This window comes from Artemia franciscana, chromosome 15 (assembly GCF_032884065.1).
Source record: "Artemia franciscana chromosome 15, ASM3288406v1, whole genome shotgun sequence".
Lineage (NCBI taxonomy): Eukaryota > Metazoa > Arthropoda > Branchiopoda > Anostraca > Artemiidae > Artemia > Artemia franciscana.
In genome coordinates this window covers 37,565,431-37,582,317 of record NC_088877.1, presented here as the reverse complement: position 1 = coordinate 37,582,317, position 16,887 = coordinate 37,565,431, and the positions used below count along the sequence as shown (strand labels likewise).

Sequence of the window (16,887 nt, the reverse complement as noted above, 5' to 3'; positions counted from 1 at the left end):
TTTTGCTAGGCGATTTCAACGCCCAAGTCAGAAGAAATGGGGAAAGATGGTATCCTAACAAAGGTAACTTTGGACTAGGAAAAGAAAACAGTAACGGCTAGGGATTTTTGCAATATTGTAGGTATTACAATCTATTTATAACCGAAACGGGGCTATAAAATGACCCATAAGTTGACACGGTACTCACGTGATGGTAAGACAGCAAACCTTATTGATTATGTTATAGTAAACCGAACACTGGCCGGATCAATACGAGATACTAGGGTATATAGTAGTGTTATAATTGATGTTAAAAGTAAAGATCAAAATCTAGTAGTGTCTAGGGTTAATTTAAAGCTGAAATTTTGGAAGGGTAACTACCTCCCAAGAAGTTATAATGTTGGTGGACTCCAGGATGAGAATTCGAGAGAAACTTTCACGGAACAGTTCAATACTAAACTTGAGAGCTTAGAATTTGACAATGTGGAAGATGGTTGGAATAATTTTATAAAACGATTTGTGAAGTTACTGATGGTGTCTTAGGAAAAAAAAGTTAAGACTGCAGCTAGGAATATTATTGAAAAAGTTTTATGTTTAATAGAGAGGAGAAGGGGTCTGTATAAGAATTCTCTGAGTGATAGATCATATGAAAACAAAACGAATGCATAGAAAGCGGAGAGAGCCTTAAAATTTGAACTAAGGAGGTGTGAAGTGGAGGTCATGGATAAAATCAACGAGGATCTTGAAGGTGCAGTTAGACGGCATAATAGTCTAAAATAATACCTATAGTATAGCACAATAGTAAAACCCTAAGGGTTATAAGTTATGTAATCTTTCCATTGTTTACGTACAATATTTGTTACTTGGAAATCTAAGAATAATGTTAGGGAGGAAGATACCTTGGGGGGTATTTCCGGTATTATTTGAAAAACGATCAGAAATTAAATAAAATAAGTGGTTTACAAATGAAAGTAAGGAGATTATTTTTCGGTGGGGTGGTATTCTGATGGGAATCTTCCTTAGAAGATTTTACGCTGCAGGAATTTTTCATCGGGTAATTTCATGCAGGAAGATTTTCATTGGGGAGGGGTTCCCAGAAAAGCATTGTCATAAGATTTCCTCGCATAACTTGAAAAGATCAGAAATTAAATATAATAAAACACATTTTTTTCAATTTGGAGAAGCCACAAAAAACTTAAAACAGGCAGAAGTCATTTTCCATATGAGGTGGCTACCCTTTCTTGAATCCCTCGTTATTTACATCAAAGTTTTACTCTGTGGCCCAATTCTTTTAGAAAGACTCCTGAAACACAGGGGCAATTTAATTGAAATAATAATGTTAAGAAAATCATGTTTCCTTGAATCAATTGGCAGCCCATTAGCACTACCTAAACAAAGAGCGAAGTGGACACAAAGTCTTGAGACTGTCATAGAGACTTTAGAAGGGGCTCGTTCGATAGGAAATTGAAAGTTCTATTGCCCTTTTTGAGAGCCAAAGTAATAAGAAGGCAACCAGCCCCTTCTCCATGCACCCTTTTCTCCAAGGATCAAAATGTTGAGATAACCAATTTGTTCATCATAGTTGAAAGGTCCAATAAATATGCCTCTTGGGATGGAGACCCCCGGAACCCTTGGGAAAAGGGTTATGAGCTATGCAGTTTGTCCATTATTCATATACAGTATTTGTTATAGAGAAAAGGGGCATGTTTGACATTTGGTAACCAAAAAAGGCACCGCCATTCAGTGAACCTTTCAGGGAATATTGAGGTGAATTTTGAGCTGATTCAACCCGACTATGTGCAAGCAGGTTGTCAAAAAGCCCTATCTCAGGAATAGCTGGTATTAAGTTGAAACTTTCAAGGAACGATGAGGGGGGTGATTAAGTAACCAAAGGGCAATATGTACAACGCTACTACTACTACTACTGCTGCTAGTACTGCTGCTACAACTTCTTTTATTGCAACTACTACTAAGGCTAAGGATATTAAGATCAAAATTTCAGACACTGTTCAGGGGGAAGTCGAACTGAATCAAAACGATATTAAGCGAAATATACATACAGGCTGTCAAAAAGACGTAGCAGCAATATATTAGGAACGGCACAGCATATTAGGCTAAAATTTCCTGGGCATGATGAGGGGGAACGCCGGTTGATCAAAGGGCAATAAATGTACACTACTACTACTATTAGTGCTGTTACTGCTACTACTAATACAACAACTACTATTACCACTCCCACTATTATTATTATGCCTTCTACTGTTGCTAAGGCTAATGGTATAAAGATGAAATTTTCAAGGAACAATGAGGGGAAAGTTGAACAAAATCAAAATATACTATGTGCATGCAGGTTGCTAAATGAGTATATCTTAGGAATGGCTCAGGGTATTAGGTTGGAGCTTTCAGAGAATGATGAAGAGGATGATCAATTGACAAAAAAGCAACGTGTGTACGCTACTACTACTACTACTACTACTACTACTACTACTATTACTACTACTACTGATGCTATTACTACTACTGCTACTACTACTACATCTACTATTACTACTACTACTACTACTGCTACTATTACTACTACTACTGCTACTACTAGTAGTACAAATACTATTTCTATTGAGAATACTACTAAGGCTGAAGGCAAAAAGGTAAAAATTTCAGGAAATGTTTTGTGGGGAAGTTGAACTACATTAAACACACTTTGAGCTGATGATTTATATATAGAAAGGATTTATAAGGGATTTATTAAACTAAGAAATTCTCAGATGCATTAGAATTGGTCGGATCCTTTTAAAAAAACTTTAAAACTTTAAGCGGGAATAAATTTGAAGATTCATCTTTAACAGGTTTTATAATGCCCACTTTTAAATTAAATATTTTTGGGATTTATTTACTATTTGCCTTTGCCCCAGGGACTGCATGCATCATGACATTAATGGCATAATGACATGATCATGACATTCGGCATTACTGTCAAAGGGAAATTTAACTGTGCTGTCCTGCAGAGGCAGAAGAGCCGTTGAAAAAATGGTTGAGCACCCAGTTTAGTTTTGTCCCTTTAAAATAGCTCTAGAAGTCTAATGTACGGTCAATAAACTCCCCCCAATGTTCCCAACGAATATCTCCTGTATGATGTGGAATACAAAGCATGAAAGGTACGTAGATCCTAATTATTTAAAACAGCAGTAAAATTGTTGAGAAAGTTCAGGATAAAAGGGTCGAGAACCTTCTTGCCTTTTCCTAGGTATCATTACGTGTAAATGAGTTATGTACCAAAGGCCCTTAGGGACCTTTTGTATCTTTGGTCGCTTGGTCAGGACCTAGGTTGACACTCATAAAAGTAACTTTCAGTTATTACATCGTTCTGTATTCTGCGGACTTTCAGCCGGACTTATCAAGTCAACACAGTGTATTCGCATTGTACATCCCACAGAGAAGTTTTCTGAGAGCCATTTGTAAGGCTTTCTATTTATTTGAAAGCAATCAGTCCCCCTCTCCGATATTTATAGCAATAAAAATAACTTCCCAAATGACTCGTAACTAGGCATCAATCAACGATTGGTTGGTTCAGGGAAACCTAGATTTTAGAAAACAACAAAAGAAAGTGACAGCTTAACTTGCATCCTTTCAGCAATGAATGAAAGGGGTATTTTACGTCGTAATTTGTTATAGCCTTTCTACTTTCTTTTATGAAAGAAAACCAACTTTCTTTTCTTAGCTCGTATCTGAGCATCCATCAGTAGTATGTCGACTACGTATAATTTAGTTTCAACACAATAACAAAGAAGGCAAGTTCACTTACCTTGCATTCATCCAACAGTATATAAAGGGATTATACATAGAGTTGGATAGTGCTAGGAACCAAATCGGCAAAAATATATGTTGAATATATGGATTGCGAGTTGCTGAAGAATGCTGTGGTACCAATAAGAAATAGACTTGAAAAGGAAGCCAACAGACGATGAATATGAAAACAACGACCAACATCATTTTCACCACCTGCAAAATACAATCTTTCAAAGGCCATTTAGTCCAAGTCCAAATTTACCTATTTCATATTAGCTGACTCTCCACTTTCTTTAAAAAAAAATCGGCCCATAATAAAATGAAACTAAATTTATTTTTCATATTCAGAGCAAAAAATCTTTAACATATTATACAGCAGGGTTTCAGATGTTTGGTGTGTTTTTTTTTTTACCGAATTTTCAATTCAAAAAACCATATTTAGGGTATGTGGCCCGTAACCGTTAGTTTTATTGAATACATTGGTATTTACAACGTTGGTATTTTTCTCGTTAGTATTATGGATTTCGAAATTTTCATTTGAAAGAGGCTTCTTTCGATAATCTGTAAGTTCTGGCTCGGTTCTTTCACTACTGATTAAATTAAAAAAAACTAGTTTTTTTTTAATTGAAAGTAAGGAGCGACATTAAAATTTAAAACGAACAGAAATTACTCAGTGTATGAAATGGGTTGTTCCCTCCGCAATCCCTCGCTCTTTACACTAAAGTTTTTAATTGTTTTAAAAATTAGAACTGTGGCAAAGAGTCAAACTTTAGCGTAAAGAGCGAGGGATTGCGGAGGGGACAACCCATTTCATATACGGAGTAATTTCTGTTCGTTTTGAATTTTAATTTCGCTCTTTACTTTCAGTTAAAAAACTAGTTTTTTTTTATTTAATTTCTGAACGTTTTTGAATTAATGCATGTTTGGTTTTGGCTCTCCGCACATAAATTATTAAAATGAAATTTGCTTAATGATTCTTTTTTTGGCTAAATGGCTTTCTCTTAGTTTTGATCAGACGATTTTGAGAAATAAGGGGTGGGGAAGGAAACCTAGTTACCCTCCAATTTTTCGATTACTTAAAAAGGAAACTAGAATGTTTAATTTTTAACGAACGTTTTTATTGGTAAAAAATATACGTAACTTAAGAATTAACTTACGTAATAAAATTTTATATTCTTATATTTTCATTATGTATATGAGGGGGTTTGTCCCCTCATTAATACCTATCTCTTTACGATAAAATCTTAAGTTGTGTCCCAATTCTTTAAGAATGACCCCCTGAGTCAGAAAGGCCGTAGAATAAATAGTTGAAATTACTAAAAATACTTTAGCATAAAGAGCGAGGTATTTATCTCCTCCTAAATACCTCGTTCCTTATGCTAAAGTATTTTTAGAACCCCTCATGTGCATAATAATCTCTGTTCGTTTTAAGTTTTAATGCTGCTCCTTACTTTCAATTGAAAAAACCTTTTCATGTTTATTTTTTCATTGTTTTTTTATAGTAATGCTAGAAAATCCTGTGCCCTTTACATTGAATTTCTCTTCCCCCATGACATATTCCTCCAAGGGAATATCCTCCCACATAGACCCCTCCCCTCGACCCCACCCCCAAACCAACAAAAATCCCTTGAAAACGTCTGTACACTTCCCAATAACCATTACTGTATGTAAACACTGGTCAAAGTTTGTAACTTGCAGCCCCTCCTCCAGGAACTGTGGGGGAGTAAGTCATCCCCAAAGACATAATCATTATGGTTTTTGACAATTTGGAACAAAATGGCTATCTCAAAATTTTGATCTGTTGACTTTGGGAAAAAATTAGCGTGGGATGGGGCCTAGGTGCCCTCCAGTTTTTTTGGTCACTTAAAAAGGGCACTAGAACTTTTCATTTCCGTTAGAATGAACCCTCTTGCAACATTCTAGGACCCCTTGGTCGATACGATTACACCTGGAAAAAAAAGAAAAAAAAAGAAAGAAACACGCACCCGTGATCTGTCTTCTGGCAAAAAATACGAAATTCCACATTTTTGTAGATAGGAGCTTGAAAATTTTGCTATAGGGTTCTCTGATACGCTGAATGAGATGGTGTGATTTTTTTAGGTTAAGATTATATGATTTATATGATTTTTAGGGGGTGTTTTCCCCTATTTTCCAAAATAAGGCAAATTTTCTCAGGCTCATAACTTTTGATGACAAAGAATAAATTTGATGAAACTTATATATTTTCAATGAGTATGAAAATCTGATTCTTTTTATGTATCTTTTAGCATCAAAATTCCGTTTTTTAGAGTTTCGTTTACTATTGAGCCGGGTCGCTCCTTACTACAGTTCGTTACCACGAACTTTTGATAAAATTAAAAACATGCTTGCGTGGCCATCCTTATTTAAACAAATAGGTGATCTCATTTTTTGTTTTGGTTAAATTGGATTCTAGCTAAAAGTCGAAAAAAAAATATTTTACAAATTCACCCCCTCTCTCCCAACAGCTTTAATGTTGTCATGGAAGCTAAATCTAAACTACAATTTTCATCAGCATCGTACCACTTTTTAGGGGATGATTCATTCCTTTTTCTAAATTCATAAAAATTTTCATCTCCTAATAGTTTTTGATGGGTAACTTTAAGACTAATGACAATTGGAATCAGCATTAATTGCAGATACGGTACATACGGTATATTTTAGTCCAAACCTCCTTTTTAATTTTTTTAAGTATTCACTCCTTAATTTTAGTTTGAACGAGCCCCTCTCTACAAAATTTACAATGATGGGGGGTCATTAAAGTTCAAAAAGATTTTCGATCCATAGCTTTAAAGGAAAGTTCTTCAAATTTGTTTTGGAGGGATTGCCCCCCACCACTTCCCCTTCTTTTAATGTGGTAATCATAAGAATGCTTTATTTTGTGTTTCACATACAAAATTCCTAGAATAACAAGGAACCTGTAATCCACAGAATGAAGAGAGGTTATTGGGAATTCCCTTCCCCTTTTTCTGTATTTATCCGAAAGCTAACCGAGACTTCAAAAACTTGGTCTTAAATTTTTCTGTTTCGAGGCTTCAGGCGAGGCTCCTCCTTCCATCAATAGAAAGATCAACTGAACTTCCTCCCTAATAGCTGATGTAAAACGATGTGCCACCTTACACAATTTTTATTCAGCTTCAAATGAATAAACTTGATCAAATAAATGGCTTCTTTTCTGGGAGGCGATACCAGCTCCCTTAAAAAAGTGTTTTTGGCTCACACTTTCATATTTTCCACCAAAGATGTTTCTGATGAATGGAATGGATATTTGGATGATGATTAGGATGGTGACCTACTTTGATTAGGAGGAATATGCGCATGCATAAATATAGGATGAAGCACACAGTAGGGGTGCAAAGGGGCTGAAAGAGAGCTCTTTTTGCTAAGACGACCGTTTATTTCATCTGGGCAGGTGAAAACTGAATTTGCCTGTTTATAATTCTTTAAACTAAATAGAACTAGTATATATATATATTTGTTTACTCTTCTGTCACTTCTCTTCCCCAGTTTACTTCCTCCTCCCTTTAACAGTGTTTCTTTATTCACGGAATGTTGTAATCTTTTTAAACAGCTACCCTTTTGCTGCCACCCGGCTTACATCTCAGAGAGCTAGTTGCTTCACTGTACTTGGTGCAGCTCTGCCACGCCTTTCCGAGCGCCACGTGTTATCAAATATTACACGAGACATGTGGCCAGAGACTCTTCAGAAAAGCTAAACTTCTTTTGTCTGTGTCAAGGCGTAATTGTGTGCTCATTCTTTTTTTCGAAAAAAAATTAATTCAATTCAAGCTAGGATTCAGCTCTTTCATCCTTATGCATCTCAGCAATTTCGCTTCATTGTCGGTGAATATGCATTAATTCTTAGAAAAAAGGGTAATATTGACCGTTTTTAAAATAAATACACAAGAAATAATACAAACTAACAAAATCAGCAAATTTTTATGTATAGCCGAATCCTATATTCATCCCCATTGAGGCTAGGCCGCAATTGCAAAATCACCAATTATTATATTTGGAATTAGCATTGTAACGAAAATCGAACTACGCATTATTTTTACCTGATGTCTGCCTTATAGGCCAATGTAAATTTGCTGACTGGCATAGGCTTAGCTTAGGCTCTAGAAACATTTTTTGATAGTTTTATTCACCTATCTCAACTATTTTTAACATCGTAGATTTACTTTCAACGAGAGCTAAACTAAAATCTATGTCATAAGGCTATAAATATCCACATTTTTGCTTAGAAATAAATATAAATCTAGCCAATTAGTCCAGATTTCATTACAAGTAAAAGGTAATAAAGTCAAAGTAGATTCAGGACGTAATTGGAAACAATTTTAATCAATGTTTTGACAGTTAAAAAAAAAGACAAAAACAACAACAAAGAATAGAAAAACCAAAAGAACTAGAATTGGACTTAAATTAGAATAATTTTTTCCTGTTTTGGTGAACTTAGATACAAGCGGCTCTTTACTTATAGTTTGCTACTGCAAATTTACAACCCTTAGTTTTAGGCATTTGTGCAAGAATTTATTGCAGGGTGTTTCAACACAAAAACTTGGCTCTAAATGCAAGCCCAATGCATATATATATATATATATATATATATATATATATATATATATATATATATATATATATATATATATATATATAGTTTTTTTTATTGTTTTAAAAAGTAGAGTTATGAGAAAGAGTCAAAATTTAGCGTAAAGAGCGAGGCCTCGAGGAGGGGACAACCTCTTTCAAATACAGAATAATTTCTGTTTGTTTTGGGTTTTAATGTCGCTCCTTACTTTCAGTTGAAAAAACTTTTTTTTTGTATTTAATATCAAACAGTTCGTGGTAACGAACTGTAGTAAGGAGCGACCCGGATTAATAGTAACCAAAACTATAAAAAACAGAATTTTTGCTCTAAGAAACAAAAGAGTTTGTTTCTTAAAAGAGTATTCGAACCGAAACTCTAAGAAATAGAAGTTGAATACCAATAGTTACATCAAAAGAATCGCATTTTAATGCTGATTTTAAATTAATAAGTTTCATCAAGTTTAGTTGCGCCCATCAAAAGTTACGAGCCTGAGAAAATTTACCTTATTTAGAAAATAGGGGGAAACACCTCCTCAAAGTAATAGAATCTTAATAAAGATCACACCAGCGTATCAGATTAAGTGTATCAGAGAACCCTAATTTACAAGTTTCAAGCTCCTATCTACAACAATATGGAATTTTGTATTTTTTGCCATAAGACAGATCACGGGTGCGTGTTTATTTTTTTGTTTGTTTGTTTTTACCAGGGGTGATCGCATCGACCCAGTTTTTTCTAGAATTTTGCAAGAGGGCTCATTTGAACAGATATGAAAAGTTCTAGTGCCCTTTTTAAGTGGCCAAAAAAGTTTGAGGGCACCCACGCTCATTTTTTCCCAAAGTATTTGGATCAAAATTCTGAGATAACCATTTTATTCAGCATAGTCGAAAAATTCCCAAAGACTTTTAACTATGTCTTTGAGGACGACTTTCTCCTCCACAGTCCCCGTGGAGGGGCTGCAAGTTACAAAATGTGACCAGTGTTTACATATTGTAATGGTTATTGGGAAGTGTCAAGACGTTTTCAGGGGAATTTAGGGTTGGGGGAGGGGTTGAGGGAGGGGAATTTGGCGGGAAATTTTCACGGAGGAATTTTTCACGGGGGAAGAAAATTTCAATGAAAGGGGCGCAGGATTTTCTAGCATTATTTAAAAAACCATGAAAAAATAAATATAAAAAAGTGGTTTCAACTGAAATTAAGGAGCAGCATTAAAACTTAAAACAAACAGAAATTATTACGTATATAAGAGTTTTACCTCCTCCCAATACCTCACTCTTTACGCTGATGTATTTTTAGTGATTTCAACTACTTATTCTACGGCCTTTGTGATTCAGAGGTCATTCTTAAGGAATTGGGACAAAATTCAGGCTTTAGTGTAAAGAATGAGGTATTGACGAGTCGGCGATCCCCCTCATATACGTAATAAAAACATACGAATATAGAAGTTCGTTAAATAAGCTAATTCGTAAGTTACGTATATCTTTTACTGATGAAAACATTCGCAAAAAACTAAAAGTTCTAGTTTGCGTTTTTAAGTAACCAAAAAATTGGAGGGCAACTAGACATCCTCCCCCGCTTCGTTTTCTCAAAATTGTCCAATCAAAACTATGAGAAAGCCATTTAGCCAAAAAAAATATATACAAATTTTGTTTTAATTATTCATCTGCGGAGAGCCAAAATCAAAACATGCATTAACTCAAAAACTTACAGAAATTAAATAAAAAAACAAGTTTTCTTAACTGAAAGTAAGGAGCGACTTTAAAACCTAAAACGAACAGAAATTACTCCGTATATGAAAGGGTCTGTTACCACCTCAACGTCCCGTTCTTTACGCTAAAGTTTTACTGTTTTAAGTTGTAGATTTGAGAGAAAGAGTAAAACTTTAATACAAAGAGCGAGGCGTTGAGGAGGGAACAGCCCCTTTCATATACGGAGTAATTTCTGTTCATTTTAAGTTTTAATTTCGCTCCTTAGTTTCAGTTAAGAAAACTTGTTTTTTTTATTTAATATATATAAGGACTAAAGTTTTTTCACACTTGCTTAACTTATAGTCTTCTGGAGCAAGTTTTGTCCTTAATTTAGGCAATGCTATGTAGATTCGAGCTCTACTTAAAATTCTGCGTTAAATACATCTTTAGTTAATAAAATAAAGAAAAATAAAGTTAGTTTATTTAAATTTAGTTAGATAAATAAATTTAGTTAGTTAAATAAAATTTAGTTAGTTAAATAAAGAAAAATAAAGAAAAATCAATTCAGCTGCAACAAAATGGAACTATTAAATGAACAATTAATAAATTTTGAAATTAAATTAGTAAACTTTTCCTAGAAAGCCTTTCACACTTAATCACAGCGTAAACCCTTTCTTTATTCAAGATTTTTAATTTTAAAATATCTTCCTACTGATACTCTCAGACGATGCTTTTACTCATACTTAAGTTAGCCTATTATGGAAGTACTTATTCAAGTCTTAAAAATATATTTAACAAAGCTTAATCACCGAGCCTTGAATGTTATGTGCGTAGTGTGTAAGTCGCTTAAGAGAGAAGCTGAAAAATTGGTTAGGAAAGTTTACCTTTCTTTTGGCTTGAAGACTTTCTAATTGATGTGGTGTTGCTTCTCCGACAATGTGAGAGCCCCATAGCTCAATCCCCACTCTTGCATACGCATAGCTTATTATGATAAGCGGCACGACATATGTGGAAAACATAAAGGTAGCGTTGTATCTGAAAATAAAGCAGTTTAAAAAAAAAATTATACCTAACCTGAAATGGACTTAAGTCAAATCACTTTCGACTCAGCAAGCTAACCCACAATTTAAGAAGGGAAATAAATGTGTTGAAAAATATTCTATACTGACAGTTTTTTTAAGGCCGTGATTAAGTGAACTTGAAAACATGGAGCTTCAAAATTGAAGTTAGGTTAGCCTCCTGTCTTTTAATTCTCTAGAGACCGTCGATTGTCGAAAACCCTTCAAATAGCACCAATTATCAAGTCTTGTCAAAGGTTTTGATAGACAGCTTCCTTTGGCGAGATGCTTCAGCCGAGAAATAGTAATATATTTGGCTGCATCGTGCAAAGCTTGGTTACCGACCAAGGGAGAAGAGAAAATGAGCAAAAGAGCACTATCATTCTCAAGTACAAAATGCCCATGTATATACAACTGTGACGGCATGCATAGAGTGCATTTTAAAATTTACTTTTTTTCCCACTTTTTTTCCTAAGGATAGGCTATTTAAAATACCTCAGTTGATTAATTCGAAACTAAACACCGAACTTAGTTGAAAGCTTTCTTCGAGGATTCTTAGAAAACCAGAGTTTTCTTACAAATTAAATTAAAAAAAAAATGACTGAAAGTAAGGAGTGACATTAAAACTTAAAACGAATAGATATTACTTCGTATATGAAAGGGACTGCTTCCTCGTGAACGCCCCGCTCTTTACGCTGAAGTTTTTTTACTGATTTAAAAAATAGAGTTAAGAGAAAGAGTCAGACTTTAGCGTGAAGAGCGGGGCGTTGATGAGGAAGCAGCCCCTTTGATATATGAAGTAATTTCTGTTCGTTTCCTGTTTTAATGTCACTCCTTACTTTAAGTTAAAAAACACTTGTTTTTATTTAATTTAATTTCTGAACGTTTTTTAATCAATGCATGTTTTGATTTATGCTCTCCGCAGATGAATAATTAAAACGAAATTTGCATATATTTTTTTGGCTAAATGGCTTTCTCATAGTTTTGATCGAATGATTTTGAGAAAAAAAAGGAGCGGGGAAGGGGGTCTAGTTACCCTCCGATTATTTGGTTACCTAAAAAGGCAACTAGAACTTTTAATTTTGTAAATATTTTTTTATTAGTAAAATTATTAGTAAAAATAAATTTTATTAGTTAAAGATATACGTAACTTACAAATTAGCTTACGTAAGGAACTTCTGTATTCTCATATTTTTATTACATATATGAGAGGGTTCACCCCCTCGTCAGTACCTCGCTCTTCACGCTAAAGCTTAAATTTTGTCCCGATTTCTGAAGAATAACCCCTGAATCACAAAAGCCGTTGAATAAATAGTTGAAATTTCTAAAAATACTTTAGCGTAAAGAGCGAGGTATTAGGAGGAGGTGAGCCCCTCATATGCGTAATAATTTCTATTCCTTTTAAGTTTTAATGCTGCTCCTTACTTTCAGTTGAAAAAACTTTGTCAAATTTATTTTTTCATTGTTTTTTTAAATAATGCTAGAAAATCCTGCGCCCCCTTCATGGAAATTTTCTTAACTCATGACAAATTTCTCCATGAAAAGTTCCCCCAGCATATCCCTCTCTTCTCAACCCCTGCCCCCAACCAAATGAAAACGCCCCTGAAAACGCCTGTACACTTCCCAATAAGCATTACTATATGTAAGCACTGGTCAGTGTTTGTAACTTGTAGCCCCTCCCACGGGGACTGTGGGGGAGTAAGTCGTCCCAAAATACATAGTTATAAGGATTTTCGACTACGCTGAATAGAATGGCTATCTCAGAATTTTGATCTGGTTACTTTGGGAAAATAATTAGCGTGGGACGGCCTAGGTGGGGGGCCTAGGTGCCCTCTGATTATTTTGGTCACTTAAAAAGGGCACTAGAAATTTTCATTTCCGTTAGAATGAGCCCTTTTGTAACATTCTAGGACCACTGGGTCGATTCGATCACCCCTAAATAAAAAAAAAATATAAAAAAAATGAACACGCATCTGTGATCTGCCTTCTGCCTTCTGACAAAAAATACAAAATTTCAGATTTTGGTAGACAGGAGCTTGAAACTTCTACAGTAGGGTTCTATGACTTTTAGGGGTTGTTTCCCCCTATTTTCTAAAATAAAGCAATTTTTCTCGGGCTCGTAACTTTTGATGGGTAAGATTAAACTTGATGAAGCTTATATATTTAAAATCAGCATTAAAATGCGATTCTTTTGATGTAGCTATTGGTATCAGAGCCTTAGCCTCTTTTCGATTCTTTATCCACTCGCCTATCCCCAACTTTTTCGCAGTTTCGCAGTTGCATACCTCGCTTTGATTTAATTTTCCCCGTGATTTCAGCTTTGTGTGCACAACTTTACGGAAGGCTCCTGACTATTTCTCATTTCTAGGTTTCTTCATTGCATTGAAATAGTTTATGAAAATTTCATACTGTATTAACAAGCAGCTGATTATACCAGCTTGTCATTTTGGTATCTAGGGGGTATTATCGGCGATGTGAAACGGTTCTTTCTGGCAACCGACTTGGTAAAAATTTCAGGTAGCTGAAAATATTTTATGGGACTGTTAAAAAACAGGAAAATACATCGAAAAATGGTTCCAATCATCTTACAGGTTATTGTCTTCTGCTCATGATAGTACCGATTTTGTTCCAAAAGCAATATCCTTCATAGAGTACACTTGTGAAAAAGACCTAGACATTTTCTAAGATTTCTAAGCAATTAGAGGAAATAGAGCGAAATCCTTTCAAACATTTTGTAGCATCTTCAAGAAGCTATGGCCTGATATTAAAAGCGGCATCTTCCACCAATGAATACTTGAGTACTTTTTAAATATAAATTTTCAATTTAACATGGGATTTTCGAGTTCCATCAGTTCACTTAATCACGGCCTTAAGGATAGTCCAAAGACACAATTTCTGATTACAGTATTGAAAATTTTTAGAACATATAATTTGGTTAATAAGAAGAAAGCAAAGCCAAACTTTAGATATAAATAAACGACGAAATATTTTCCTTTTTTTAGGGGGAGGGGGCAATAATTAAGTAATATCCTCCTTCTTAGAGGAATAATAACATGAGAAAATTGAAGCATCCGGGAAATATGCGTTATTCTGCAGCTCAGGTATAAAATCCCATTTTTGAAACTTTTATGTGAGACAGGGAGCCGACTAAATCTAATTTTTACCAAGAATATCCAATTTGTTCGAATACATAGCTGTGTGACCCCAAGACTATATACCAGTCAGAATATATATGACTTACCTTAATATGCCAGTACGCTAATACAGGTATGTTATAGTGATAACCTGGATGTACATAGTGTTTTGTATCCACATTGCTCCTCTGCTGGAGTAGTTTCTCAGAGGTTTATAGAATCAAAACCTTTAAACTGGTAGAGGACCCATTTTGTTCGAATACTTAGCAGTGTGACCACAGGGCTATATACCAATCAGAACATATATAACTTACTAGCTGTTGGGGTGGCGCTTCGCGCCACCCCAACACCTAGTTGGTGGGGGCGCTTCGCGCCCCCCCCAAGCCCCCCCGCGCGCGTAAGTCGTTACGCGCCATAATAGTTACGCGCCATTGTAGTTGTGTCCCTATGTCCCACCTGTGAATATAGATATATATATATATATATGGTTTTAACTACGTAAAACTTGCGAATATACAACATTCTTTGCTGTCCCATTGTCTTTGCATATAAATAGATTGTCAGGTTATCCCCCTGTTTCCCCCGGTGTCCCCGTTGTAGTTGTGTCCCTGTGTCCCGGTCGTCATTTATATTCCCTGTGTCCCGGGTCCCGGTCATCATTTGTATCCCGGTGTCCCGGTCTGTATATACATTCGTTTTTTAGTTTTGTTTTTCTCCTTTATTTTTTTCCTTTTTTTTTCTTTTTTAGCTTATTTAGATTTTTAGATTTTTTAGTTTTTTTTATTAGTTTTTAGTTTTTATTTCTTTTTAGTTTTTTTGTCCCGGTCGTCATTTATATCCCCCTGTTTCCCCCGGTGTCCCCGTTGTAGTTGTGTCCCTGTGTCCCGGTCGTTATTTATATTCCCTGTGTCCCGGTCGTCATTTGTATCCCGGTGTACCGGTCTGTATATACATTCGTTTTTTAGTTTTGTTTTTCTCCTTTATTTTTTTCCTTTTTTTTCTTTTTTAGTTTATTTAGATTTTTAGATTTTTTAGTTTTTTTATTAGTTTTTAGTTTTTTTTTCTTTTTAGTTTTTTTGTAGTTTTTACCTTCTTTTTAGTTTTGTTAATTTTTTTTTTTACTTGTGTCCTGGTCGTCATTTATACTCCCTGTGTCCCGGTGCTTTGTTGATTGCTAATCGAACATTCCTTTTGTCCTGGTCGCTTTCTCTTTGAGTGTCGTCATTTATTTTTTTCTTTTTTAGTTCTTTTAGTTTTTACCTTTTTTAGTTTTTTTTTAGTTTTTAGTTTTTTTAGTTTTTTACCTTTTTTTAGTTTTTTTAGTTTTTTAGCTTTTTTATTTTTTTTATTAGTTTTTAGTTTTTTTGTAGTTTTTGCCTTTTTTTTTAGTTTTTTGTCCTGGTCGCTTTCTCTTTGAGTGTCGTCATTTATTAGTTTTTTCCTTTTTTTTTTTAGTTTTTTATTGGTTTTTACCTTTATTTTAGCTTATTTTTCAGTTTTTTCCTTTTTTTTAGTTTTTTTTTATTTTTTATTTTTTTTAGTTTTTTACCTTTTTTTAGTTTTTTTAGTTTTTTTAGTTTTTTAGCTTTTTTACTTTTTTTATTAGTTTTTAGTTTTTTTTTGTAGTTTTTGCCTTTTTTTAGTTTTTTCAGTTTTTTTTTTAGTTTTTTATTGGTTTTTACCTTTATAGTTTTTTTAGTTTTTTAGCTTTTTTATTTTTTTATTAGTTTTTAGTTTTTTTTGTAGTTTTTGCCTTTTTTTAGTTTTTTCAGTTTTGACGTCACCTAATCCAGTTTTTTCAGGTGACGTCACCTGACACATCCATCCACACATCCATCCACACATCCACAGACAGACAACTTATTTTTATATATATAGATTAACTTTCTACACTCAACTTGTAATACATTCATTCATTCGTTAATTCCTTACCTTTTAATATCCATTTTACAATTAATCTATAAAATTGAAAACATGTAAGCTATCGAAAAAAAATCAGATTGGGACACAATCTGCGTAATGGGGAGACGAGGATAAATTTGAAAAAAAAATAGATAAATTATACCAAATATAGATAGATAGATAGATCAATAAAATATCGATAGACTGGTAGAAATATAGATAAATTATACCCAAACTGGATGAGCCGGTCTTGAATATTAAATATAAGACTAATTAATAATAATAGCATTGTCACCTGTGCTTTAATACACATAGCCGGATAGAACTATGGGTGGGGAAAAATAAAGACCTGAGTTGTTCTACTCAATCATACTAATCAAATCCTTCTGCAGAATCACGTGTTTAAAGAAAGTTGTTTTCCATCTTTGAAGCTGAGGACAAAAAAGCTTGATTAAGTCCAGTTCACAGGCTTGCTTAAATTGACATTAATGTCTAGGCATAATCCTAATTTATTTTCTATTCTATAATCAGCTTGATAGCCCCATTGCGATTATGGCTAGAAAGTAATGTCTTGCAAAGCACACGTGTGAAAGGGGCTTAAGCGAATTTGTATTCTTGACATAATGAAACACGCTAAAAAGCACGCTTAACAATGCTATTACTACTGATCCAGCGTGCAGAGTTTGTATTTTGTGAAAAATAGTTTTCCTGTTTATGAATGAAGAAATCTAATAATG

The 16,887-nt window shown here is 34.2% G+C and overlaps 1 protein-coding gene across 1 annotated transcript in view; it reads right to left on the bottom strand.

Annotated features, from left to right (window-relative positions):
* Positions 1-16,887, bottom strand: part of LOC136036433 (tachykinin-like peptides receptor 99D) — a 189,419-nt gene that overhangs the window by 76,852 nt on the left and 95,680 nt on the right. Inside the window, exons 4-5 of the mRNA XM_065718668.1 lie at positions 10,941-11,091; positions 3,782-3,978 (exon numbers count right to left, since the gene is read on the bottom strand). Coding sequence (XP_065574740.1) covers positions 3,782-3,978; positions 10,941-11,091 — 348 coding nt within the window. The remainder of the gene's footprint in view (positions 1-3,781; positions 3,979-10,940; positions 11,092-16,887) is intronic.